Source organism: Perissodus microlepis, chromosome 5, assembly GCF_051167445.1.
Source record: "Perissodus microlepis isolate ML-2025 ecotype Zambia chromosome 5, ASM5116744v1, whole genome shotgun sequence".
Taxonomy (NCBI): Eukaryota; Metazoa; Chordata; class Actinopteri; order Cichliformes; family Cichlidae; genus Perissodus; species Perissodus microlepis.
Window position 1 is genome coordinate 21571373 of NC_140465.1, and position 26683 is coordinate 21598055.

Below are 26683 nucleotides of genomic sequence, written 5' to 3' on the forward strand. Positions count from 1 at the left end.
CCTCTTGGGCTCATGAAAATAAGAGCACTTTGTAATACATGGCTATAACTGGTTTCTACTAAATTTTTGTTTATCCTTAATACGCTGAAAGTATGTACTTCAATCATGTCTTGATTGCTTCATTTCAGATCTATTGTGGTAGTGTATGGAGGCAAAATTAGGAGAATTGTATGACCATCAAAATATATATGAACCTGACTATGTGAAAGGCCAAAGCCTGAAGAATCTGAAGGGCTGAAGGATTCCTGGTCATTGAGTATTGTTAACATTTTGCTGGCGCACTGTGCGTCCACTTGACCTCTTGGGGAGAAGGATCACTGCAGGTCAATACAGTTTTGTTCTTTTTAGCAATATGACAATGTACAAAAACGATGTGCTGTACTTTTTAACTATGCAGATATGTTTAAGTAGAAGCATAAACAGTGCAAATCAAGTCTACAGTACTGGCTGCAATCTCTTATTTTCTTAAAAATCTTCAAGTACAAGGTAGAGAATTATCTAATCAAACAAATTTTCCAAACAATTGCACCCTTACCTGGGTGCAGTTATTTGGGGGGGGAAGCAAGCCATGTCTGCATTACTAGCTGCAGTAACGATTTACCTACTCATTTTTTTTGTACATCTTGCGAACTGACTTTCTTTGATTGGTCTGAATGAAGTAATCCAAACCAATTCCACAACTTTACTGATCTGTGACCTTTCTTTGGTACTGTCGCTTCCCGAGCGATGGTTTGTAGTTGTATGTGATATGAGAAATCAAGTGTAGCATTAGTTCAGGCAGGCCCCAAAGTCCAGTTCAGCTGCGGTTTCTGTAGATCTTAGTGGTTGATGGCTTTTGCGTCATTGCTGTTTGTGGTAGCTGTAGCTCAGGAGGTAGAACAGGTCATCTACTAATCAGAAGGTTGATGGCTCAATCCCTGCTATGCCACATTATCCTTGGCCAATATACTGTCAATTGGAGTAAGAGTGTGTTTTTCAATGTTATCTCTAGAAAAAGTGTTTGTGTGAATTACAAAACGTGCAGAAAAGATCTATATGAGAGCCAGTTCCTTTACCATTACCACAGCCATTTAGTAAATCTCAAAGGGTGCGGTGTTTAGCAACCTTAATCAGCCTACAGTTGCACACTACTTGCCACTTTGCAGCTTACCTCCATCCCAGCTCCACCTTTCAATGCTGTCTCTCCTGTCTGTTGTTATTGATGTCTGTTCTGTTTTTATTGGGTGTTTTGCTTTTGTTCTACATGCATGTGCATAGAAAGACTGAGGTCCAAGTACAGAGCCACACACCCAATTATAAATTACTGCAGGTGGAGATAACAGTCTTTTGATTATAATGCTCCTGAACGGTAGTTTTTATTATAAATTCGGCTGGCTGGCGTCAATGAGGCTTGACTTTTTAATAACTGTGGAAAGGGTTAGGATTGGTATTTCTGTGTCTTTTTCACATATGTCTATTTATGTTGTGATTGAGAACAGGATCTTGAGCAGGTCGACTAGAAAATCACCCTCAGTTATGAATTTTGAGAAATTTGAAGCACGTTTCACAACGACTCATAACTGGAAAAAAAAATCAGCAGTTAGTTCTTAGGGATTTCAGAGGAGGAGATAAAAGGGAGTTGCCAGTGCTTAGAGGATCTTTTGCCACCCTACAAAGATTTGAACAAAAATGGCACTAATGTTTTCTTAGGTATTTTGACTTCAGTTTACCTCTATCATTTTTTGACTCAGCTGGCTGTAGTGTTTGTGTGATGCAGAGTATGCACAATAAAAGCATGATATTGGTGAAAATGCCAGTTATTATTTCCAGTGGCTTCGTGTATTTTTCAGAAGATGAGAGGGTAGTCAGGTTTTTTTTTTTTGTTTTTTTTAATCCACTTTTTCCTTTCTTTTATTAATTAATTAATTTTTTTGCTGTTGATTTTTATTTATGTATTCAACTTGGTGTGGAGTTCAAGTTTGAACAAACAAAGTTTAAAAATTCTTTTGAATTTAACGTCTTCATCTGATTATGCTGGAAAGGTGAAAAAGTCTTACTTTTTTTTCTTTTCTCTTACAACTGTGAAACAAAGTCACTAATCCGACTTATGAGTGGGTCTGGTGGTGTTGTCATTACCAAGCTGTTCCAAAGACAAACTAACTGGAATAATTTGAAAATAATTCAGCTTAACAGTTCAATCACTGCTACTCCTCAGGTTGCTAAAAGGTGCAATAGATGCAAGCCTTCGATAAATTTCCTCAGTGTCTTAAGATATTAAAAGCTTTCTTTCTGTAATAATTGTCCATATTATAGCAGCAAGAGTACCTCTCTGCTATGTTCTGTTATTTGCAGTAATTTAGTTATTAGTCTTTTTTGTCTCTGCTCAATTAGTATTCTCAGTATCCAGTGCCCACCCTTTATAGTTTACTAACTGTATGTATTAGCTGGAATGCTTAGTATAGTGATTGATTAGGGTGAAATCAAATCCTCCCCTCCAGAAAACGGCTAATTGACATTCACTAAATAATGACATCGTAGCATAGAGGCTACTCACAGAATATCCGGCTACCTTTTGTTTACATTTGGATTGCAGATGGTGGCTTTTAACAGTCTCATGTATGCACACAGTTTTTTGTTGTTGTTTTTTGTTTTGTTTTGTATTTTCCCCCCTGACATCGAGAAAGGAGAGCGGTAAGCTGACTATTTTTGCATGCTATAAATAGAAAGCGGCCCATGGAATCTGCCTTTAACGCTGTATATGCCCTGTTAAATTAATCGAAGCTGGGTTAGAGCGGCCACTGCTTTCACTGGCTCCATCTGGATACAGGATATATTATATAATCCAGTTTTCTGTGGCTCTAGTCTCCAGCTCAACTGGTCAATTGGTTGGCTCACATTGTCTCCAACCAAATTCTCATTGGTCAGACAGTTGCAATACATCAGTAGACTTTCAGGATTAATCCATTATTCTTGGCAGCGGGAGCAGCAGACGGCCTATGAAAACCCCATTTTTCACATCTTTGAGCTCTTCCTGCATAACGGAAACTGCTAATTTATTAAAAGTTTACTTTTGTTGAGTATTTACTCTGAAAAAGTGTTCAGTGTAAACTTTGCAAACATCATCTAAAGACTGTAAGCTAACTAGTCTGTTTTAGGATAATGTCTGTCATGTGAAAATGTGCACTTGCACACTGGTTGGCTTGGAGGCTCTTTTTATCCTTTCATCATAAATAAATAGCATAAAGTAACTAGGTTAAAATAGTTTTAGTCCCACAATCTTCACAATTCTTACAAGCAAACAATATTTTACCAATTATGTGTGTGAGGGTGATTGAGTTTTGCTTTGTTTTTGTTTTTTTTAAGTTTTTTTTTTTTTTTTTTACTTGCCTTTTAAAAATGTAATTAATTCATAATTAAGGTAGCCTGCTCTCCCTAAAGAATGGTTTCCTCCTGTTAAGCTCGCAGCTAATTTGTCTGCCTGCACTGTACAGTAGCCTCCACACCACATTTCCTTTTTGGAAATGAAAGGGAAGGAGGCTGCAGGAGTAATTAGCAGAGGCTGGAGAAGGAACCTTTTAAAAAGCCTAAAGCAACCTGAGACTGCTGATATGGTCAAAGGTCTGTAGCCTGACTGGGGTAAGCCCTCCACTGAACATCCATTTAGAGCGACTGGGAGCTCAGCTGCACTGTCTTACACCCAGACTGTAGGTCATTCACATCTGATAGGAATTTTAAAAGAGTAGACCGGCCAGGATGATTGGCATGTTGATAAAATCGCCATGGCAAGCAATTATCATGGGAATACGTCTGGCCAGTGTTGCTCCGTTTCATATTTGCTTTCATCCACCCTCTGTCTTCTTTGGCAATTATTTAACCCATGTCACCTTCTGTGCCAGTCTCCTGCAGCTAATGGCTTCACTCTGCTCGTCACAGTCCCTGGTTTTGTAGAATGAAAGGGAAGTGGCCACGTGTCTTTATGTGTCTCTGCTGCCTGGTATTAACAGCTGTTTATTGATAAAGATGTCACTGTGGCGCATAGAATGTATGGAAAAGGTGGAGTTTTTTGTCCTCTGCCTTGTCAGTGAAGCTGGATGGTTGTCTCTTATCCCGCAGCGATATTTGATCATCCTGCTGGTGCGTCCTCAGTCGGGTCAGCGGTCTGCGAGAGGGGGACGGTGACACAGCTGTGGCAGCCGAGTGGAACCGGTGATGGATGACATGCCAGAATGAGCCGTGCCGCCTTCACAGGCGCCTGTATTGACAGGCACAGCTCTTGCGTCTACCATTCAGTATCAGCAAGGCTAATCGCGGGTCATGCCGGCCACAAATGGGACACATGAATATCGCTCCTGTAATTGCTCATTTGTCAACGTCACATCTGAAAGAGCAAGTTTCCGCAGCCGCATTATTGAATGAAACTTGCTGTAATGGACAAACGTACAAAGGAAAGCAGTGAAACGAAGTCGCAGCACAGGGCGGCGTAAGCAATTCACGCTTTGTCGTCTCATGCAGATGTGCTATAGGGAAGGACCTCGCAGAATATAAGCCCTGCTGGTGTGGCCAAAATATTTCTGTATTATGATCGGATCATCCTATATAAAAGGGGTGGCTTCACTTTGGATATTCAATAGGAAAAGCTACACTGTTTTTTTTACTGCTAATTGTGTTGGCTTCTTTCAAAATTGTTTTGTAAATGTGTGTGTTCATGTGTGTGCTCACAGTGATTATAATCCAAGCCCTGGCTCTAAGCCCTTCAGCTTGTGCTCCACCAGCCGCAAGGCCACAGCCTCTCCCCACCAGTTAATTGCATCTGAATTAGTCCATTAATGTGGCTGTGTAGAGGGATGAAGGGGTGCACGGAGGTGTCTGGCCTCTTTTGACCACTGCAATGTATTATTAATGGGTCAGCAAGTCTGGCAGCTCTGCATTAACTTGGCTAATGGACTGTAGGGTGGGTCTGTGATTCCCTTTCAGAAGGAAATCAAATCTGATACATATTGCAGAGGAAAGTCTTTTCTTAGGCCTTTTTTCTACCTCTTTTTTCCCCTCCCAGAGTTTGTTAGCGAGAATGGCCGTTTAAAATGAGGTTTGCTTTTTGCCATTCCCTTGCAGATTTTCGTCACTGCAGAACCCCCCCCCCCCCCCCCAAAAAAACAAAAAACAAAAAACAAAACTAAGAATCGCATCACATGGATGACAGTGAATGGTACTTGGCCGGAAGGCTACTGCACAACAGTACAAGTGTACTCAAATACTTGAGGACAATTTAAGCAAATGTAACATTAAGTTGCGTGACATACCGTATAAGAAAATGTAAGCAGTGGAGGATGAAATAAACGGCCTAGCCACTTGGCATGTAAACACTGCAATATCAAACTAATAGAGTCATCAAACATGCTCACGTTGAATAAGTTCTTAAGCAGTTTCCTTACTACTTATCCAACTTGAGGTCAGAGGTGTCATAGGGTGAGGTGCAGGGTACACCCTGAGGAGGTCACAAGTCTATCACAGGGCGTGTGTCTGCTATCACAAAAGCAGACACACAGTCACACACTTCAGTATCAGTGTGTAATAAAGGCCCAGGAAGAACATGCACATTCCACACCAGGAACCTTCTGGTTGTGAGGCAATGGCGCTAACCACTGCACCACCCATTTTCTTCCTTGCATGCCTTTTTAACTGTACCATAAGTCACTGGATGGCTGCATTTGAATTAGCAGTGCTTAAAGTCCCTTTTTGTTGGCAAGTCAAAGAATATGACTACAGTTAAGAGACTTTATTTTGTAGTCTGATGGAAACTTGCATATTGAGCAGCTGCATGAGCTGCATAATGTTTGTGTAGACATGCAGGAACAATAAAAGGTCAAAATGTCTTGGGTCTTTTTCCTCAGCATGATATAATGTGTTTTTAAGTAGGACTTCTGTTTTGCATTTTATCTTCCAAGCATCGCATTTTGCAGCCTATATTTGCAGATGGGAAAAATCTGCTGCTTTCTACATCGGCTTGTGAAGAAAATAATATGCGCTGAAGTAACGGCGCAGAAAAGGCTTTCTGTGCTGTTACTTAATTTGTCTAACTCTTAAGAGGACAGTTGGCACTACCCCGTCACCATTAGTAGCTGCAGTCAGTTCTTCATTGTTAGTGGGCACTGTAGTCAGCAGGCTGCTGTGAGCCATTGTCAGAGGATAGCATCAGAGGCTCCTCTTCTGGCTGATAATTAAGTGGCGTACTGACAAACGGCTTTCATCAGATCCCTCATGTGGAACTGAGAGCATGCGAAGGCTTTCAGGGAGGATAAACCGGAGGACGTCACTTTGCCTCCAATCTTTCATGGCCTTGTGCTGCCTCTGCAGTGGTGGAGGAAGAGGGGGGTGAGAGCGCCCTGTGTAGCACAGGAGAAAAGCGCGAGCCATTGTCGCTCAGAAAACTACACTCAATTTACAGCAGCGAGCAAGGCGGCTGTCTTTGCTGATATGTCAGGCTGTACTGTACCAGTTTCCCATTTTTGTCTCGAGTGACCACGCTTACAGTTATGCGTTACATCTTTTTCTCCATTTGAGAATCTGTCAATTATTTTTGTTTCCTTAAGGCTGGGCATAATTTGTGATGACTTCAGACATAAAGTGTGTGAGAGTCAGTAGACAGACGAGGTTTGAGCCATATGGTAACAGTGATTTTTAAAATGACCCTTCACTAAAACTTCCCGACGTCTTCTCGCGCTTATTTAAAATTTTTATCATTTTAATTCACGAAATTGCCTTGGTAGGAAATCAAACTGTCCATCTGTTACCTGCTAGAGCAGAGACTGGGATTAGATTTATCTAATATCTTTATCTTTAATTATCAGTTGTAACCTTTAAGCAGTAAGCATACTTGGACTGCTGTAAAGGAAATACCATTAAATATAATTTCACATTTGAATGGGTCATTGTAAGAATTAAAGTAAAATACCTATAATACTCAAATGTAAGCTGCATTTAATTGGTCTGATTTTTTTTTTCAGATGTGCATTACTTATTTAAAATTAAATGATTAGAATATTTATCAGATTTAAGCCTCGGTTAACCAGAGTGGTCATCATTTTTATTCGATTTCTCATTGATCACTGTAATAAAATACAAAATAAGTACACCATGTTAGAGCATGTCTAATACCATTCTTTTATTAAATTTTTTTTATCACTTTAATAATATTTTTATCCAGGGTACAGTGACACTGCCATAAAACTAATGAACCCATTTGATTGCCTCTTAGGCTACGTTCACACTGCAGGTCTTAATGCTCAATTCTGATTTTTTGATTAAATCAGATTTTTTTTTTTTGTCTGCTTGTTCACACTACAAATAAAATGTAAAAGCAAACGTGCTCTAGTGTGAACCCTCAAAGCGGCCCGCATGCGCAAAAGAAGACGTCACACACAACGCGCTCTGTTTAGACCCAGACCAAACAGTATTGTTTGACTGATGGCCCTTAATATTAAGACTTGTTTCGGACTTTACGTTTCCCAATTTTGCTAAAAGTTATAAAGTTATTCTGTTACTTACATATGGCCTAATAATTATCCTTATTGCTGTTTTAGAGAGGAGCGGTGCTTCAAAGGATAGTTGGAAATTTCTGTCAGAATCTGTAGATTATACAGTACAAATAACATGCTCACGTTTCTCCAACGTTGTCTTCCCAACAGTTTCACTAACATCTACACTGGATGGCCAGGAAGCGTTCGCGATGTCTTCTCAGGCGCTTCTCCGGCGCTGATAATTGGCGTCTGTCTTGTGTCAGTGACGTAAAAGACGGATTTAATGCGACATGACCGTTCAAACAGCAGTCGCTTTCTAAAACATCGGATATGTATCGGATTCAGTACCACATACGAAAGTGACCCAGATCGGATTTGAAAATATCGGATTTGTGCCATTCACACTGTCATACCATGATCGGATATGGGTTGCATAGAGTCAAAAAAGTCGGATTTGATGTGCTTTCACCTGCAGTGTGAACGTAGCCTTAGACAGTCCAGGTTCCTGATTCCTTTCTGTAGATATTTTTGCGTAACCTTTATTTTCTTGGCATGCTTTTACTCTTGTCATGTCTCAAACTTTCTTTTTCGAGCCTCTGTGTTGTGTCGACTGGTTTGCTGCTGAACTCTGTTTACTATCACTCAGTCCTGCCAATTTCCAAAGAGGTCAGACCCATCATCATTTTTTCATAATTCTTCCTGGTTCATTGCCAATGACAATCCTGTCGAAGGTCAGAGATGTTCTCAAATAATCCACTTAATGGAATCATGCTACATTTCTGCACCCTGCAGTAGTGTGGCAAGTGCAGCAACACTAGAGGTTGTGCAAAGCGTTTTGACAGTGTGCGGTTGGTTTTGAGCATGCTAGAGAGAGAGAGAGAGACAGAAAGAGAAAGAGGTGAGAGAGAGAGACAGAGCAGGAGAGGTACAAATATCGGCAGGAAAAAAGAAAGTGAGACAAAGACAGATAGCTCTCTGAGGGACTGTGATCAAATAGGCCTCATATGAGTGGCTCAGGACTTTTGTTGTAGTGTGACCTGCCATTCAGTGTTGCATTAAGTGAAAATTTCCCCCACAGCTTTTCAAATCTGCAGTGACCGCCTCCCAATTTATAAGGGGAATGCTCGAATTTCAAACGCAGCATTCAAGCCAGGCCTGTAACCTCGAGTGCACCTAGAAAATAATGCAGAAGTTGTTGTTTTTTTTCCTTTAATTTCTGTAGGTCCATTCCAAGGTTAGCCTTAAAGGGAACAAACACACACACATACAGAGTCAGAAAAGGGAATGTGGGTGCAAGTGCCTGAGTGAGATTGAGTTCAGAACATTTATATTGGAGCTTTTGGTCTCTAACCCCTCTGCGTCTGTTGAAAAGCGAACATCCTTGGTGCAGCATTCATAAACTTCTTATATGCCACTGGAGAACTATGGGGGTTTTGTGTTGGCTCAGCCTATTGTCTGAGCTCTATAGGATGCAGTATCCTTGGATTACATTCAGCAAAATTACTTGGCAGATAAAGTTGGATTGCTTTTGCTTCCTTGGTGTTGTAGATGAAGCCAAGCTATCAGAATAAGCAGGTAAGCTAAAGCTTCTTCTGTGTGCTCATTTCGTTGGTTAATGTGTGGTTAATATGCAGACAGCTGGGTCCAGTGTGGCCTGGCACAGGCTAATGTTGTTGTAGATAGGCGTGCTGGACTTTAACAGCCTTCACTTTTTTTTTTCTACCACTCTTTCTTTGTTTTTATTGTTACCTTCATTAATTGTGTTTCAAATCCAGCTAAAGTCCAAGCATCTTTTGTAACAAAATCTTGTGAAGGACTGTTTTTTTTCTCCACTCTCTCTCCCCTTGGCTGTCATTGTTCTCACCACTCGCGATAGCATGTCCTTTTTGATTCCACACGTGTAATTGCTTATCAAGCTAATTTCTTTCTTGCATGTATTGCCCTCATTATATGAGTCTGCCAATGAAAAATGAGTTTAATTTAGCCAAATGCTCACTGTTATGGAGGGGAGGGAGAAAAATACAATTTCCCCATAGTGTCATCTCATTCTGCAGAAGTGGCTGTTGAGTTTTAATTACTATAATACCTCAGTGTGCCACACTAGATGACCTGAGTATAGATAGCAAAAGTTAGTCATCATTTAGATTGTTCTTGTGTGCCTTTTTCTTTTGTTTTTTTTTCTTTCCTCTGCGTTATGGACATAGACTTGCAACGATCTCCTACCACTATATAACAGGTTATTATATTTATGACAGATTTCACCTTGGCATGTATTTTTTCTGTGGCAAGCAAGCACACTCTTCATTTTTTATTAAAAGTACATACAAGTGAGTAAAGATCAGAGACTAAGGGATTTAAAGCCCAGCATGCCAACACATTACTACTAGATGCCAAGGGAGGCAGATCAAATTCCTTTGAAGATGGTTTTTAAAAAAATGAGTTGAAAATCGTTATAGTTGACTTCATTGGTATTTGAGTGTGGGCTTTAGGTCTCTTGGTAGCTGTGGTAGATGTAAGAGAGCTTCGCAGTGTGTTGGGCGGCTTGTGTTGGCAGTCTTCTTGAGTCTGACAGTATAGTGTCAGCAAGGGAGGGGTCATTGTACTCAGCAAGGCTTTAGGTAGAGCTAAATAGAATTAGATGTGTCTGTAATAGGTGCTTAATGAAAATTCTTGTGTCACTGAAGCCAAAGACTCAACTTCACAGCCGCTAGCAAAGCAAATGTTTGTCTCACTTCTTTGAGGGTCTGGGGTAAAACAGGAGGGGGGGTGGCGGTTTTAATGTTCAGAACGCTGAAAGTGAAGAATACAGCTCCGTTGTCATCACATAGCGGATTTTCATCAAATCAATCACAAGAACCTTGTTTCAACATCCTTAAGGCTACAGCTCTCCTACTGTAGCTAGCTGATTCATCTGGTGCACCTGGACGAACCTACCTTCTTCTACCTGTGTATGTGTGTCCGAGAATGTTTTTTTTAAGCATTTTTTTAGCAGTGCCTAGCTGAGCAAATGCTGTGGCATCCCACATGCCTTCCCACACCCACTACAAATAGACAGCGAAGGTGCTACATTCGTGGCCTCGGTGCAGATCCCCGAGGCTGAGGAGTATGTTCTGTGTTGGTGGGCATGTCACAGGGTCCATATGAAATAACAAAGGCCTAAAAATACAGTAATCTACCTGTGTGCGTACATGATGGTGTGTGTGTGTGTGTGTGTGTGTGTGTGTGTGTGTGTGTGTGTGTGTGTATTACTGTTTCTGTACAGATTCACTTCCCATTTCCTTCTTTTTGAGCTGTGTTATCACTTCTTACTGCTCTTTATTGTCACCCATTTTCTTTCTTTTTTCCTTTCTTCCTTCCCATTCAGTCCTCATGCTGTAGTAGTACTAGTAGTAAAATCTGCCACAGCATATCTTAAATGCATGCATATTGTATTTTTGAAAAATACTATGTATATTAGGTTTTTGACTCAAATAGAATTAAAAGTTTATATAATAAAAGCTACTTTTGGGTCTTACCTTGTCACAAGGTAGATTTTTACATGTGGATGCGCTTCCTGTTGTGACCGCAAATGGTTTTGTTTCCTCCTAGGATCGAACCGGGGATCTTCTGCTTGTTAGGCAAACGTGGAAATTGCTTCAACACCAGTAGTACTACAATGTGAAATGTTATTGTGTTCTGATATTTGTTTTATATAGGGGCAAGCAACATCAGTAGAGCCAGTTTTGAGCAATTTTTGACCAGAAAAAAAAAAATTATTTCACATTTCAGCCTTAGGATGGAGGCGACACGGTCTGTTTAACTACAGCTAGTTTACAATGTTCTATTTTTTCCATTTAGAATATTATAAAACAATGAAAATAGTTTGCCTTTTTATGTTGTGTTTACTACCAAAAAGAACAACTGTAACGTGGAGGAAGAAAATCAATAGGGTCACTAAAATTGGCACATACAGGCCTACTTTGAAACAGATATAAAGCTATGCAGGTCACTATCAGTCTTGCCTGCGTTTGTGAAAATGAATCAAATTAAAAGTAGCCAAGCAAGTGCAATCTGTACTTGATAATAAATGAAACAGTTATTATCCTAATAGCTTTAAAATAGTAAAAGTGAGGGGTGGGCAGTATTAGTTTAATTTTAGCAAAAGTCTGATTACACATCGAGAATACCAGGAAGCATTGGCAGTGAATGCACTGTTCTTTATTTCTCTGTTTTACTCCATATTTTTTCTTTTTTTGAACGTGAACTCCATACTTAAGGCAAGTTCAGTATTTGTTTTTTTAAATGGATGTCACAGGGAGCCAGTGGAGGTGGTGGAGAAAAAAACCACATGTGGCTCCAGAGCAGCAGGTTACACACCCTTTATGTAACACAATGGTATTTATTGCAGCGATAAACTGGGTTTAGGTTAATTATCAATAAACATGCCGATTATTTTTGTTTGTTTTCTTTCGCTACGTGTTTGCAAATGATGAGAATGCTCATTACATGACATTATATTAAATTATATTAAAGATAAAAAGAGTCAGGTTACCATATATTTTGCAATGCTACCAACCCCATTTGCGAAATCTTCCTTTTTATCATTAAAAACATTTATTTTTTTCAATATTTGTTTTTTATTAGTTGGCAAATAATTTCAGTACTCATTTTGTCCTCTTTGTTGGAAACTCAGGTTCTAATATGCTTTGCAATTGTTGATGAATTTTCTGTTATTTTATTTTATTTTTTTAAATATCATGTATTTTTTAATTCCTTTTCATTTTCAGCAGAATTGGAGTTTTTTATTTTGCCAGTCATTTTACTGACGTGGTATTGAGTGCAGACATCAGGATTGTGGTCACGTAGCAAATGCTTGAAGAAAGAAATGCTTTATTGTTCAGATGGACATCCACATTGAATATTATATACACGGTTATTAAATTGTGCTGTTTTGCTACTGTTTAATATGACATTGGCCCTTCTTTTCAGCAAAAGCTCTGGTTAATTCAGCTGTACACCAACCTGTGCTCAGCTATGTGGTCTATCTTTAAGTCTCTTCTTTCCATTTGTTTTACTCACTCATCCACTCAATAACCAGCTATTTCCCTCCCTCTTACAATTCATTCACCCAAGAGATCGTATTTCTCTCTTTCTGAACAGATCTGAAGCATCCATCTCAGCAATAGCTCAAGTCTTTTGTATTGGTTCGTCATTCAGACTTGGCAACAGGTCAGTCAGAGGTTGAGGTCCCATCTTTTTAGCGATAGTACTTGCAAGGGTGTTTGCTTTAGTTTGTCTGATTTGTCGTTCTCCTCTCCCTCTTCTGTACAGATGCTTCATACAAGATATTAAATGTGGCAACAGGCCTGAATAGTATTTTTACATGGCTGTTTTTTTCCTACTCTAAAAGCCCTGTGGTACATTCTGTCTTCTTTTTCATTGTTAATGTGAAAAGACATGTTGATTTCATACAAAATGGGATAAACTTAAAACTGGAAGGATGCTGGGAATGCGTAGGCAGTGTCACCTGAACTAACCTCTCCTTACATTCAGCTTGAAACTGCATGCTTTTACGTTTTCTCTGAAGACCTGCTCTTTTGTAAAAATGTAAATTGAACTCTGGAATGATTTTTTTATTTTTTATTGGGAATGTTTGCCTTTATGAGCAGCCACTGTGATGAAGGTCACTGTAATGTTTAACCACTGGCTCCTGACAACGTTTACCCCCGCTTATTTTCCCACAAACTGCAATGCTACAGAGAACACTTTGATCACAAAGGCAGCAAATCCAGCAGCATTTAAGTTTCTCTCCGATGGAGTTTAATCGAAACACTTTAAGAGCACCTCCAGGTCATCTCAGCTCTCACTTGGTCTCTGGAATGCTTCGGATAAACTTAGAAATGGGCTAATTAGTGTGAATGCTTGTAAAAGCATTCACGGTATTGTTCTTCGAATCTTTATTATTATTATTTTTCCGTACGTTTTTTGGATGCTAACTCCTTCAAAACCGTTCAACTTAGAAAAACCATTCAAACACCATTAGATTCCTCTTCTTTTGGAATGGTGTGCTTCTATTTTTCTCATTTTTAACATTTATATTTTTAATTTTATTTAACTTTTTTCAACAAAAATTTCCCATGTATTTCAATGGAGAGACCCTTCAAATTCTCCTTCAACTCACTCATTTTTAAACTCTTACTACTTCCACATACGTTGACATAGAGCCACCATTCAAACTTTAAAACGAAGACAAGACATTCAACTAATGAACTTGTATTTATCTTTTCAATATCTATTATACTTTTTCTTCAGTTCCAGTTTCATGATGTTTTTCCACCCGTTTCAGAGTTTATAATGGGTGTGTATGGGACGGAATGTTGGGGCTAGAGTGAGACAGCTCAACTGCTAGAGTGAGAGGAGGGGGGAATTTATCTTAAAATCTTTTTTAAAACTGCTGCTGTGTCCACAGTGTTTGCTCTACAGCCATCATTTTACCCTCAAAATGTCACCATCGTTGTTCTCTTTCCAACACCGTGTCTTTCAAAGCTCAGACTTTTACATTTTTTAAACTGTGTGGATCCAAGCGGAGGGATCACATTTTAGTCATTCAGTGATTCAAAGAATATGAACTTTTAATATTCATTCAGATGTTTTCTGACTCTAAATGTTCTTTTCTCATTTCTTAGGTTTTTCTAATTTACAATTAAAACATTTTCAGCTATTTTCCAACTTCTTCTTCTGTGTAACCTTCAGCTTTTAGCAGTTCAGCACTTTTGTTTTCAGATTAAATTCAGTTTTTTTTATCTCATTCAAAATTTTTAACTTAAAATTCAGCAATTAATTCATTTCAGTGCATACATTCAGATTCAAGCATTCACACTGCAGTTTCTTCAGAAAATGCACTTTCTAGTATGTCTTTGTTGTTAGTTGTGGGAAACAGAAGAATGGGCAGAGTGTTGGTTGGTTAGAGCCCACATACAATTCATTTTTCCCTTTTTTCCTCCCCCCTCCACTTTTGTTTTTTGTCTAAAAGCTCAAAGTTATAGAAAGATGGTTTGAAACTAGTAAGGCCCATACAGTGGCATTGATTTATTGATGCTGGAGCACAGTGTGACTCTTCCTCTCCCTCTGTGTTCGTCCCTGTGTCATAACTGGTATGTGTGCATACGCATGTCTGTCCCAGCATGCCGAGTCTGCTCCCTTGGGTCCCTGACCATGTGCGCGGGGTGGCTCCTCCTCCCCAGCTGTGAGGAGCAGGGCTCTGACATGGCCTGTCCCTTTAGCTCACTTTGAACGTTTGACACGCCGAGCGCAGAGGTCAGCCTGACCTACTTTCCCCTGGCGGTCCTTTCTGCTGAGCTGCAGCGCTCCTCAGCAGGGGGGACAGCGAGGGTGGCGCTGCTTACGCCTCCACTGCTGTCCTGGTGTGTTAAATCACCGCCATTTGTTAGGAGACACGTTCCTGTGTGTGTGTGTGTGTGTGTGTGTGTGTGTGTGTGTGTGTGTGTGTGTGTGTGTGTGTTGGTTTTCTTTTTTCTTTCTTTCTTTCTTAGGTGTGTAGGAGGCATCCCACATGCATGGACACACACACAGACACAGGTTTGTACTGAGGTTGGATATGAAGTGCTCTGTGGGGGCTGCAGGTAGATGCTGGGCAGCACTTGGGCAGGACCCCTGCAGTGAGCTCTGTCTGACTCACTTTGTGTACAACTGTTAACACCCTCTGACCTCTTCCACCTACTTTATTTCCCTCTGCTGTTGAGCCACTTATGTCTTTATACCAACTTATAGCCCACTGTCTAAAAGTAAAGACCTGAATGGTAGATCTCAGTATCCGCAGCTCAAACAGTGACATACTGTTTATGAAAAAGTATGTTAGTGGTAATTGGCAGTAATTTTTCATCAGCCTGTTGTTGTCTTCCTCCCCACTCAATCTTCCCATTAGCAAAGAAGCTATGATCTATCAAATACAGTGACTTTTGTCTTTTCTGTGTTTTTTGTTTAGCTTTTTCTTCTTGTGCTGTTGTAATATTATAACATCCCCCCTTTTGTTCCGATAGCCCCTCACCTGCGTATGACCCGCAGCCTGGTGGTTTCTGCTTTAGACAAATGTGTCTAAAGCAGTTCATTAAAAATTAAACTTCTGATTTAACAGCAGGCTTTGAACGCTTGACTGTATCAATGATTTAGGCCCAGTAGAAGGTCCTTAATGGATAAAGCCAACTTTCTGTGTGAGTTAGACTGCTTCTGGCTCCTTGGCATCAAAGTGACACACGCAAACACAGAAGCTGTGAAGGAAAAATGGTTTTAGGTACTTAAGGGTGTATGGCATTGTAGAGCTTGCATCACACACATCCCGGCTCACACTCTCCCCTGTTGGACATGTCTCGGGGTTTTAAAGTGGCATGGGCTGGCTAAGTGGGGAACTTCTTATGTGTTTGTCACCATCCACTATGCATGCGCATTGTTTTATTCATCCTGACCAAAGTCGAAATATGAAAAGGCAAGCGACAAATTGCAACCAAAAGGGCAAGGCCTTTTATAACGGTGCTGTTGCTTAGAGGCTGTGCAGACAAGCTGGGCTGCGATGAGCACCTGAGAGGAAAAACAGTCATTCAGTAAAACCTCTGCTGGCCATCAGGCTGCTCTCACTACTGCTCAGCGTATGTGGCAAGTTGGTCAAGTCTATGTGACTTTTTAGATCTGATTCTTAAGATTAGTTTTTCCAGCATCATATCAGTGCACGTTTGTGTAGCATGCAACTGGATTTCACTCAGACCACATAATGGGTCTGATCACAGTGAAACCCTGAATGCTTCTGCATGTAGTTTTGAAGACCTGATAATGGCGTGACCACAAGATGCTGCGGTTTGAGAGGTTTTCATTAATTTATTCTGGTGTGTGAGAGCAGAACAGAATGATTGTCTTTTGTTTCCTGTAGTAAATTTAAGTTTTTGGCATGGAGTGATTTTAATAAACCATAATTTTGTCAAATATTCTGATTCCATTGTATACAGTTCATGATTTCTCTGTTTTATATGTTTCTGCAGTGAGTGTTTTTGGGTTCTGAGGTTCATGATTTAGATGGTTATTTTTTGTGTGCCTGTTTTGGGAGGGAGAACACAGTTTTTACACTTGATAGTCTCTTGTTTTGAATTTTTCAGTCAACAGTGTTGCGTGCAAGTGTGGGACAGCCTGCCTGTGAATGATGTGTCTCTTATTACCATTGTGTTCTGTACTGTTGCTTTTTGTCTCGAGAGTTTCAGTTTTCCTTCAGGTATTTGGGTGATACTCCACCCTCACTCATATTTCACACACTGTCCTATAGGATTGCTCTTCTCTTCGCAGAGATGAACACCATCTTGAATTTGTCTCAGCTGTATTGAACCGAAAGACAATATGTGTCAGAATAGCTTCAGTGCAATCGTATTTTCTCCTGACCATCCTCATGCTCCGTTTGTTACAGTCAAATACTGTCAGTGAGACTTTTTCTTCCCCGTTTTTAGAAAAAGCAGTATGGGTACACTAAGCAGTCTTTTGGGCATATTTTAGTGAAACCAGGACTGCTTGGAATACGCTGTATGACCAGAGGTGAAGCAGAGAAGAGGATCATAATACTGTTGTGTTAAGAGAGTACCCTGCACATTTGTCCAATGAGATTTATTGTAAATACAGAAGATTGGTATGTCCTCATAAATTTGAAGTGTAGTGCTACAGCACAAGCACTTAAAGAAAAGAAAAGAAAAGAAAGAAGTCATAACTTTAAGTGTCAAGATGTAATCTGGAAAGTTCTCATTTAGCCTGTGGCACAGTAAGGGCTTTGACTCTGCTGTCCCAACTTAAGTGGGAAATTTATTCCTCCAGTGTAGGGTCAGAAAAGTGTTGAGCCTTGACTATGGCTAGGGGATGTTTAACCACAGGGTCCTTGGCATATTGGACCAGCCAGTGGTGCAAAGGGAGCAGAGCTCAGCTCAGAGTTTACAGTTTGACCATGGCTCAGTCGTAAAGGAGCTTTTCTTGGCCTAAGGGCTAGGTCCGGACATCGCCTGTGGATGACACAAGGGCAGAATTATTTTCACTCCACTGACAGTTTCCCATGTATATTTTATTTTGGAGGAAACAAAACAAAAAAAAAGCATTAATCTTCTCCTGGATTGTACGGGCATTTCAGGATTATTTAACGAGCAGGATTGGCAGCATTACGACCAGCCTGCCATTGTCATCCCTCCTGTGGTATAATTGCCTTTGGTGTTGAACAAGCAGCTCCTATCTTTTGCATTTAGGGGTCTTTCACTCTCTCTCTCTGCCTGTGCCCCTCTCTCAGCTTATCTCCTGCATCCACTAAACTCATCAGAGAATCCTACAGCTTTTTAGTGTGACCATCTGTCAATACCACTCCATAAAGTGGAGTGGAGAAACGTGTGCATCCATTGGCTCTTATAAGCCCTCAGCTGGTTTGGCTCCAGCTGGATGTGAGGGCCTTACTGCTGGTGGTTAACCCAGGCCTGGAGCATCGCTCTCTAGCCCTTGTGGCTACTTCAGCCCACCTCGCCTCCCCTATCAGGCAGCTGGATGAACCTCCCTCTTCACCACTGTGGAGTAGCTTGTAACACTGTAATGAGTTAACTTTCAGAATGATCTACATAATTTATTTCCTGCCCCCACAGGAGCCCGCTGAAGCATTAATTAATATCAGGCACCGCTATCAGCAACCATCCCAGTGTGGGATTCCTTCTGGCTCCTATTTTTGGCGCCGGTGGAATTTGATATGTTGTGCAACCATAATGCAGTTTGTTGGACAGTGATGAAAGATAGTATGTCCTGGTGGTATTGTACATAAATTTGATCTCCTGCACATGAATCCAGACATGGTTGTGAGCCAGATCTGATGGCTTTGAAACAGCAGCAGGAGCGGTGACTAAACCTAAATGGTTCATAACAAGTTGCTTTTTGCCGCTACAAGTGATATTGCTCACATTTACATATTTCAGACTTGTTAATGTGATCTGATTTCTATTTGTATTTTTTTATTTCTTTATTTTTGATATGTTAACTCACCTCACCTTTTTTCTCTCTCCCTCTGCTTCCCCCCACAGAACTCAATACGGCACAATCTGTCATTGAACAAGTGTTTTCTCAAAGTGCCTCGCTCCAAAGATGACCCAGGAAAGGTGAGACTTAAAAACATCAACTGGTAATTGCAGACACCTATGGTTGCATGTAATTGCAAGCCAAATAAATGCAATATTTAAAATTTTAAGCAAGTACCCTAAGTTCGCAGAACTCACTATTACAGCATTTTTCTGTTGTGTATCGTGCTATCTCTGGCAGAAAAATATTACCTTTGAATTCCTGCCAGGACTCTTGACAGTCTGGAAATGCATGGAATGCTCGTAATCTATTATGAACCTCCCACCCCCACATAACTGCATTTCAAATATAAGGGGAGGCTAGTTTTTTCTTTTCTTTTTTTTCCTACTTCTTTTTTTTTTTTTGTGCTGGCACAGACAACAGATGTGGGTGAGGAGAAGAAGCCAGACTGGTAGAAATGGGGCCATAACAGGGTACAAGTTAGGTCATTCCCAGAATCTGCCATCCATCAAGTATTTACTCCAAGTGAAGCTGAACCTACTCAGAGAAAAAACAAGAACTAAATCAGGCCTCTGCCTTTCACTTTTGTTTTCTGCAAGATTTATTCCAGGTTAATCTGACATTTTATTCATAAAAGGACCACCCGCACTTTCAACTTCCTTCTCTTCACAATCTATCTCTCGCAACATCAACCTGATATGAAGCAATTGCTGATAAACTTTGTTGTTCATGAATAGCGAGCCTTTAGGCCAAAATGTATGTGATGGTGTGCATAGGTGTAGCCATATGTGGTATAACCTAGATCATCCTGGAAATGTCAGAGCGTGCGGTACATATGCTTAAAGAACCACACAAATAATTACACACACACACACACACACACACACACACACACACACACACACACACACACACACACACACACACACACACACACGAAGAGCTACGCCTAGCTGTGTAGAGGATGGGGACTGAATGCTAATTTCATGTTTTGCTGTAATCCTCTGATATTGACACTCCTGGGAGCTGCTCCACTAAATACAAAATAATCTATTGCTGTATGGATCCCATTCCAAATGCATGGCCAACATGCTCACATCCTTAATGTTTAATTTGGAATTTTCCTCACTCCCTTCCCCCCCGAAGACAACTTCAAAGGGGCGCTAGCCGCTCTTGATATGTTGCATCAATATTGTAATGTGGCAGGAATATGAGAACTGCTGGTTGGATGAGATAGGAGAGTCATGTCGCTCTGTGTCTGTCTCTGAGATGGTGTAAGAGATGACAGTTGTTGTTGTTGTACATGTGCGCACACATGCGCGCGCACATACACACACACTGTGTCTACCTCAGAGGTAGAAATGTAGCCTGTGAAGGCTGCTGTTAGTAGTCTTCCTTTTAATTGGTCTTATGTCTCAGCCTGGAGTTGCAAGGATCGCCGCTGTACTTTCTTTGTTTGTCTTTCCTGTATGAAAGGGGAAGCAGGTGACATAATTTATGGTGATGTATGAAAATAAGCTGCGTCATTGAGGGGAAGAGAACAGGTAGTGTACCTGTGTTATCAGGATCTTGAAAAAAATCTTTACAGCTGCCTTTGTTTTATTGCTGCAGAAATAGTGTGGCTTTCCTCTGTTGTTGCCCCAGACTCCAAGGATACACTTCACTTGGCATTGCTACATTTTTTCTTTTTCTTTCTTTCTTTCTTTTTTTTTGTGCTGTATATTTGTGAATAATTTAATGACTCTTTATATGCTTTTTTCTTTTTTGCTGCCAAGTCTCTGGGGGTGGGTGTTGGAACATGCAAAAACTCCCCTCCCATGAGGGTTAACTTAAAGTGTTGTTCCCCCCCTAATTAAGAGAAACACCACAGAGCTTGGCTTTCTTTGTGTGACACTTAATTTTGAAACATCTGTACCTGCCCATTTCAGCTCTCAGAAAGAGAGCAGTTACGTTTAGAGACTCTCTCATCTTTGCATATAACAAGGGTTTTGTTTTTTTGTTTTTTTTAAAGCAGCCTGTATCTTGTGCTGATTGTGCTGTGAATCCCCCCCAGGAAAATACTAATTGACCCCAAAGCCTCACACTCATATAAAGAGTTATAATTTTAACCCCTGATGAATATAGACCAAGCCTGGATTTTTATTTTAACAGTCACAGCAGCGATTTATGCAAAAATGGCAGATTTGCTAAATTTAACAAGAGCAGGCTATTTTGTATGCTGCATTATTGTGTAGATACTTGAAATACAGTTGTTCCATGGCCTCTCCTGTTGTTTAGAGAATTTCTTATAGAAATATCAATTATTCTCTCTGCTAAGGAAGTAATTTTAAAGGTCCTGATCTCACTTTCTCTTGACAATTGAGATTTTATCGGGGGTCATATGAAATATTAAAAACAAATTCAGAACTCGCGGGGCCTTAGGGTAAAAATCTCATTTTTAACAACTGCAAGCAGCGTTGCTGTTGGCTTCGAGGAGGCACACCATTGAAAAATAAATTAAATGGGGCGAATGCAAAGATAAATAATGCAGCCTGGTTGTGGAATTACGAGCTGCAGCCCCAGAGCCAGCCCCAACTGTTCTCTCCTCGATTAGCCTTTTGTAGACCTTAGAAGAAAGCAACACGGCAGGGCTAGCGCTGCCTCCATTCCCGGGCTGAGGCAGGATCCTTCATCCTTGGCAGCAGCGCTCTGACTTCACTACCTGAGGCTGAGGAAGTACAGCTTCAGGAAAGGCTTAGCATTTCACCACCACCAGCTGCCCTCACCAGCCTCTCATTGAGGAGCAGCCTCAGAGGAGGAAAAGCCAAGGCTTTCTTGCTAACAAAGCCCACCCACACACCACTCAAACTCTTAACACATAGCTATCAACTCAAATAAAGGCTCGGGCTGATAGGACAGATTTTAACAGAGCGTATGAGGCCCAAGAGTTCTGAATATGCAGGTATATTTCAGTGCCAAAAATGTTTGTGATATCAGAGTGGAAATGTCTTAATCCTGATTTGTTTTTTCTTTCGTTTGTTTGTTTTCCTTTTTTCCCATTTTTAGTCTGACTTTTTTCCTGACTTTAATGGATATTTGACATTTAAGAGGTGGGCTGTAAAGATGGGAATGACATGAAATTCTGGGGTGATGTGTGACAAGAGTCCCAAGCCATACTCAAACCATCAAAGTTGCATGCTCTGTAACCATTCAGCAATGAATGCAGGGGAAATTCTGGAGTATCATGTGAGAAAGCAGTCTGTTTTATCAGCTCACAGGCTTTTCTTCTGTCTGCAGGGCTCTTACTGGGCCATCGACACCAACCCAAAAGAGGATGCTTTGCCTACACGGCCAAAGAAGAGGCCGCGGTCTGGAGAGCGGGTGAGTCTGATAGGAGAAACTTAACATTCTCTGCAAGAATATGCATTTATTTATTTATTTAGATAGATAGATAGATAGATAGATAGATACACACACACACACACACATATACACCCTTCTCCTCCTTCATTCTTGTTAAAGCGTTAATATCTGTGTGGTTCGGTATATTTTTTTTGTGTCTTTACCTTGCATCTGCCTCAGTGTTGTTTTCCTTTTTCCCTTCTTTCTCTCCCACTTTCCCTTCACTCTTTCTCTAGCACTTGCAGACGTACACACACACACACACACACACAGACTCAGTAGGAGTTCATATCCAGACTTTATGTAACTACCTCTTCATGCTGCTTCGCTAGCCTGTCATGAAGTGGGCTCCTTATTAATAAACTATGCCTCAGGCAACCATTACATACATTACATTTTGCACTCACTTTTTTTAACAAACATCAATTAATGCAGAACTGTGTGCAGCGGCTATTCTGAGCGGGAGCTTTTGTCTTTAATTATGCATGAGCTTCATCCGCCCGTTAACGTACGGCTGTACAGGTTTTTACTGAGCTGCTCAGATTGACCTGGCCCTTGGGCATCCCAACACAGGGGGCTCTCGTCTCTTCCTTCTCCACAATGTGGCTGACCAGGGGCTACGATGAAGAGAAATTCCCCAAGCTGGCGAGGGAGACTCATACACACACACACACACACACACACACACACACACACACACACACACACACACACACACACACACACACTATTGTCTCTACCAGACACATACACAAGCACATAGACTCCATTAAGCTTAAAATGCTGTTTATGTAGTTGCCTCACGGCATCCAAATACTATCAGATTCATTCAACAAACTGTGGTATTGCAGGTGTGTGATCTTAGATACACAAAGCATGCCTTGTTTTTAGTGTTTTTAGTACCTTTGTTTTTTGAGTGTGACACAAAAGCACGCACAAAGCGAAGAGGACTCTGTTTTCTGTAGGACACGTAAACTGACCCCCCCAGACCCTGCCTGTCTACAAAGGCTTCCTTGAAGGGTCTCACACAGTGAAATTGAGAGTTTGTGAAATCTCATTTATGTTTAGCATGAATTTGCAGACATTCCTCTTACAGTAAGCAGTTTTGGGAGACAGCCACAGCAGAGTTATCTCTCACAACAGTGTACCTATACTGCAAGACAAGGGGTTGCACGTGTGCATCAATATGGTATGTGTTTGGGTGGGAGGTGACGGCGGGGTTTGGGGTTTCAGACCTATTTTCTTTTTAGTTTTTTTTTTTTTTTTTTTAAGCCCTAAATCAAGTTGTGTCTCTGATGTATCATAGAAGCAGCTCTGTTTGTTTTTTGTTTTCAGATCTTGCAGATGGATATGAATGTGATAGCAGCATGAAATTTGTTACCAGCTTTAATACAGGTTGCTCCTGCGGTAGTGGGATCTCGTGTGTTTAATAATTGGATTACGTTGACTTCTTTTTTTGTTCTGCCTCCACTCCCTGCCCCCAACCCCCACAGGCTTCCACGCCGTACAGCCTAGAGTCAGAGTCTTTGGGGATGGAGTGTATGATCTCTGGAAGTGCCTCTCCAACGCTGGCAATCAACACTGTGACTAACAAGGTACTACAGCCAGCAATCCAGCCTCCAGCTCCAACACACACCTGGCTACACGGCTGCACCCTGACCCCACCCACTTCTCCAACCACCTACAGCACTATTCCCCACAGAGACAGGAGCACTTTTGTGAAGGGGAGATGCAAGCGCGCACACACACACTTTCACACGAGCATATGCTCATGTGCCTAAAGCTTCTCTTCATCACAACCCACACCAAAATACACAACTATGTGCCCTGCTGTACCTTTTTCCTCTACAACAACAGGCAGCAGGCTCTTGTTATCTTTAGTGCGGAAATATGATGCTCACACTGGTGCTTGCCTTTGCAACCTGATAGACTGCACACAGTCTTGTGCACATTTGGAAACAGAATACTCCACATGCTGTTTGGGGTTTCTGTATTCACACCTGTAGTGCAGGTTGACGACCGAAAAGTTGTTTTCTCACCGAGTGACCACTCTACAGGTAACCACCCCGGCTGCTGGCTCTGTCTGCTCTCTGTGGCTTTTCTTTTCTTTTCTTTTTTTTTTTTTTTTTTAAGCATCCGTGAAAACATGGAAACACTTGTACATCATAGAGCAAAGCTACAGGGACTGCTAGCTGTTAGCTCTGAGTGTGCTGCTCACTCTGAAATTTAAATAGGCTTTTTAACCTTAAGCTCTCATCCTCTGAGCCCAGTGGGGGCAGCTCTCAGGAGTACTTTTAAAAAGCCTACAAGAGTCGCTTATTCATTTCCTGCAAGCATTACAAAAAGTATGGTTTAACATGAACAGGGGTGTTCACAGAAAAGATGAGTTAGTGCTTGTATGACAGAGGCTCTTACGTTTCAAGTTAAAGCCAAAAGTCTGAGTATATTTCTGCGTGTGTTGTAATTTTTATGCATGCACATTTATGTTACAAAGCGTTTCTGCTTGTTTTGAGGAGCATGTCGGTGACAACTACCTAGGGGCTGTTTCTGTAGCAGACAGATTCATTGGCCAAAGTGTGGAGACAGATGACCCTTTTCCTGTTTGAGTACTACAGACAAGCACTTTCCACCGATCTCCACCACCAGCCGCTGCATAATAAGGCCCTAATGTTAAGAGCTGACAGTTAAGTCTGGATCCCTGCCATTGAATACCTCCAGCCAAATAACTTAGACGAGTAATAACCGACATGCATAAAAATGACACCCAAAAAAACCCATCAGCTGAGCAATTTCAAGGCAGTTTTGTCTTCTTTTGTTCATTTGATTGTGACAAAAAGTGTTATGGCAGTAAAGCGAGCAGAAGACAAAGTGGAATAGCAACAGATCTGAGGTCTGATGTCCTCAGAGAGAGCTTGTTTCTCACTGTCTTACACTGTAAACACACAACAGGCCACGCCTCTTTCGGTGCAGCATGCCAAGCCACAGGAATTCCCTCTCTGTTTTTTTTTCTCCTCTCTCTCTCTTTCTATTCTAGTCTCTCTCCCTCATATTCCCGCCTTCTCGCATAGACCAATGGGAGAAGCTGGCAGGACGACTACTGAACCAGCAAGAATCTTCTGTCTAGCATTCCTCACACAATTGTACTCCCTCTCCCTCGCTCACTTTGGTGTCTTTCTCACGCAGACTCAGACTTTTCTTTGCCCCCCACCAAAGATTGTGTTCTGAGATTATCCTAAACACTGGCATTAAAGTGACAAAACTTTGGCACTAATGTGTGGATGATCGAGAGGGGGCAGGGACAGATTGTTGGAAATATGCTTGCTAATGAATAGTTGTTCTTCTCCTCTCATCTCCTTCATGCATCTCATACCCTTTTTGTGTCTCTTCCGCTGTCACCTTGTGTCTGTGCGATCATGCATGCGGGGATTGTGCCGAACATTGGCTGGCATTGTTGGAGACACCTGGGCTTTGATTTCATAATCCATGTCTCATGCACCAGATTAGGCCCCCATGTAAAAGACACCTCTGGCTTTTTACTTAATTCACTGCTAAGAATAGAACTCTGACTCGCTTGCCTGCTAGCCGTACACAGTTTTTACTGTGGAGCTGCTCCTGCCTGTATGAACACGCTTGCCTCGGCCTCTGTGTGTTTATGTGTGTTGTTCTACCTTTGTGCACGTCCGTTGCTGTAGCAATGTATGTCTATTATATGTTACATGCTTCTATGTATGTGGGTGAGACGCGACTGGGTGTTAGCCTGCGACGGTGCGTGTTTGAGTAGGCATCTTCACTCAGAGGACTTGGTGTTGGGTGGGGATGGGGGGTCTGGGTAAACCACAGAGCAGTGAGGTTTTTGAAATCATCACACTTTATGGTTGAATGGTGTAAAAATAGATTGTGGTGAGAGACTTAAGGCTAAAAGCTTGTTTTATGACTTCATTACACATAACATTTATATATCTGTGGCACGCTGTTTTTGATTAGCATTGTAGGGCTGAGTTTGTAGACGTGCTTAAGCCTTCAGTCTTAGCTGCTCATTGAGTTCCCTTTTGCGCTAATGAACGCTGGAGCCAGGCCCACACTGAGTGGAAGAAGGCTAGAGTTGCCTAATGAGCTTCTTTTACCACCCCCCTGTTGTCCTCTTCCTCTGCATCACCCCTCTTCCTCAAACAGTGTTCTCTGGATTCAGCATTTGCGCTGTTCAGTTGTGTTGTTTTTTTTTTTTAAATTGCACTATTTCTATCTCATTCTATCAGTGCAGAAGCCAAGCTCCATATTAAAGGCTTAATATGATCTGAAGCTCTTGCTCTGTGCTCTGGATTCGCACCAATATATTAGTCAGCCGGCCAATCAGTCAGAGAAGAGAAGACTGGTCAGGGCTGCCTGAATTTCCTCACCTCCTTGGGGCCGCTGTGGTGCCACGCTGTGGCTCAACAGAAAGACAAGAGGCTTCAGTCCATTGCTGCTGCTACTGAGAGGCAGGGTGCTGGACAAGCCGGGCCAATCTGCCTGCCTGAAGGCTACCACAACTGCTGTTTCATTGTGCTCAGCACAGAGCCCACTCTGTTGAGCAGCAGTGATGAGCAGAAGCCACCATGCTGCACTCACACATGGACAGGCACACACAAATCTGAGAATGCCATGCCTTCTTCCACTGCAACACCACCAGCGCATTACTGCCATTCTTTTCTCACCAAACAAAACTCAGCACATGGGATGGTCTCTGTGGGTGTCAT

At 41.4% G+C, this 26683-nt stretch overlaps 1 protein-coding gene across 3 annotated transcripts in view; it reads left to right on the top strand.

Annotated features, from left to right (window-relative positions):
- Positions 1–26683, top strand: part of foxj3 (forkhead box J3) — a 91499-nt gene that overhangs the window by 49276 nt on the left and 15540 nt on the right. For all 3 annotated transcript variants that reach the window (XM_084928760.1, XM_084928758.1, XM_084928759.1), the window contains exons 3-5: positions 18572–18646; positions 21843–21926; positions 23441–23542. In XM_084928760.1, the coding sequence (XP_084784886.1) occupies positions 18572–18646; positions 21843–21926; positions 23441–23542 (261 nt within the window). The remainder of the gene's footprint in view (positions 1–18571; positions 18647–21842; positions 21927–23440; positions 23543–26683) is intronic.